The 1260-nt window shown below is 32.8% G+C and overlaps 1 protein-coding gene across 1 annotated transcript; it reads left to right on the top strand.

Moving 5' to 3' along the window:
• Positions 1-234: 234 nt before the first annotated feature.
• LOC117116633 (nuclear receptor subfamily 1 group D member 1-like) lies at positions 235-628 on the top strand (the record flags this gene model as incomplete). The annotated part of the gene is made up of 1 exon (XM_033260707.1): positions 235-628. A coding segment is annotated over one exon (394 nt), but the record flags the coding sequence as incomplete, so codon positions are not given.
• Between the last annotated feature and the right edge of the window lie 632 nt (positions 629-1260).

Here is a 1260-nt window from a genome sequence, read left to right as displayed (position 1 = left end):
TAGAACTGTCTTAATCATTAATAAGCCAAACACAATGGATGCTATTCTTACTACGAGTTTTTGTCCATGTTATCAACATGACTTCGTTGGAGTAGATAACATCAATGAACGCTCGCAGTAAGTTAATATCAATTTTGTTTAGTTTATTAAAGATTAAAACAGTTCTACAACTATGAAAAATATATCATAATTGATGACTGCATATCTCAATTTCTCTTCCAACTTCATTTTCAGGCGTATTTTGATAGCAATAATAACAATGGTGTTTTAAAGAGTAATATTCTACTTGAGGTTATCACGAATAACTTCACGCCCTCTATAACCAGGATCATAACATTTGCTAAAATGATCCCTGGATTCACGTCTCTACACAAGGATGACCAAGTGTCACTCCTCAAGTCCGCATCGCTGGAGGTTCTACTCGTGCGCATCTCACATTGGCTCAACGTCAAAGATGACCAATTCATATTTGCGAAATACAAGCAAATGTTTAGCCTAGAGGACTTCAAGGGGACACCTATGTACGAGATCGCAAGCGATGTTTTAGATTTCGCTGCGAAATTCAAGGCACTACAGCTAACAAACTGCGAGGTTGCCCTCTTTACCTGTGTCATACTTTTAAGTTCAGGTAAGGAGCGTTGTTGGTTATTAACATTTTCAAATTTTTTTTACAAAATGTTATACAGGTAACTTTATTATTATAACACACCTGGGAATTCTACCTGTTTTGATAACTAGGATGATATTTTATGTAACTCTATACAATAGTTCCCTATTGAATACAAATACTGTAATTTAATTCTCAGAAGTGTGCTGCTCTTAAAAAAAATAGAATTTTATATACTGCAAAGCGTGACCATCAATTTACATCCAGTAAATCCTTTCCTTTTTTTTTTTTTCTTTTTTTTTTTTTTCCCTTTCCTTTTGGACAATAAAGTTATTTTGATCTCTCTCTCTCTCTCTCTCTTCTACAGTTATTACATGGGGATCAGGTGTCGAAGGACCACTTAGTATAACTGTGCCATGGAGCATATAGTTTAAAAGACCTAATTTTTATTGTATATGAAATTATTCAAAATTTTTGAAATAATCTAATTTTGGAAACTCTACATTATAATCTTTATACATACAGTAATAAATATGTGCCGAGGCTGGTCAATTAATTTCCAAATTTAGTTTCTGTTTCAATTCCGAAATCGCCATAATGTATTAATAACTAAATGTTTCCCTTTAATATAGTGTAATAACAAACATTTGCTT

This window comes from Anneissia japonica, unplaced genomic scaffold (genome assembly GCF_011630105.1).
Source record: "Anneissia japonica isolate Jap-2015-1 unplaced genomic scaffold, ASM1163010v1 scaffold28231_len1266_cov126, whole genome shotgun sequence".
NCBI lineage: Eukaryota > Metazoa > Echinodermata > Crinoidea > Comatulida > Comatulidae > Anneissia > Anneissia japonica.
Note: the sequence above shows the minus strand (reverse complement) of the source record. Positions and strands in the feature narration are given on the sequence as shown.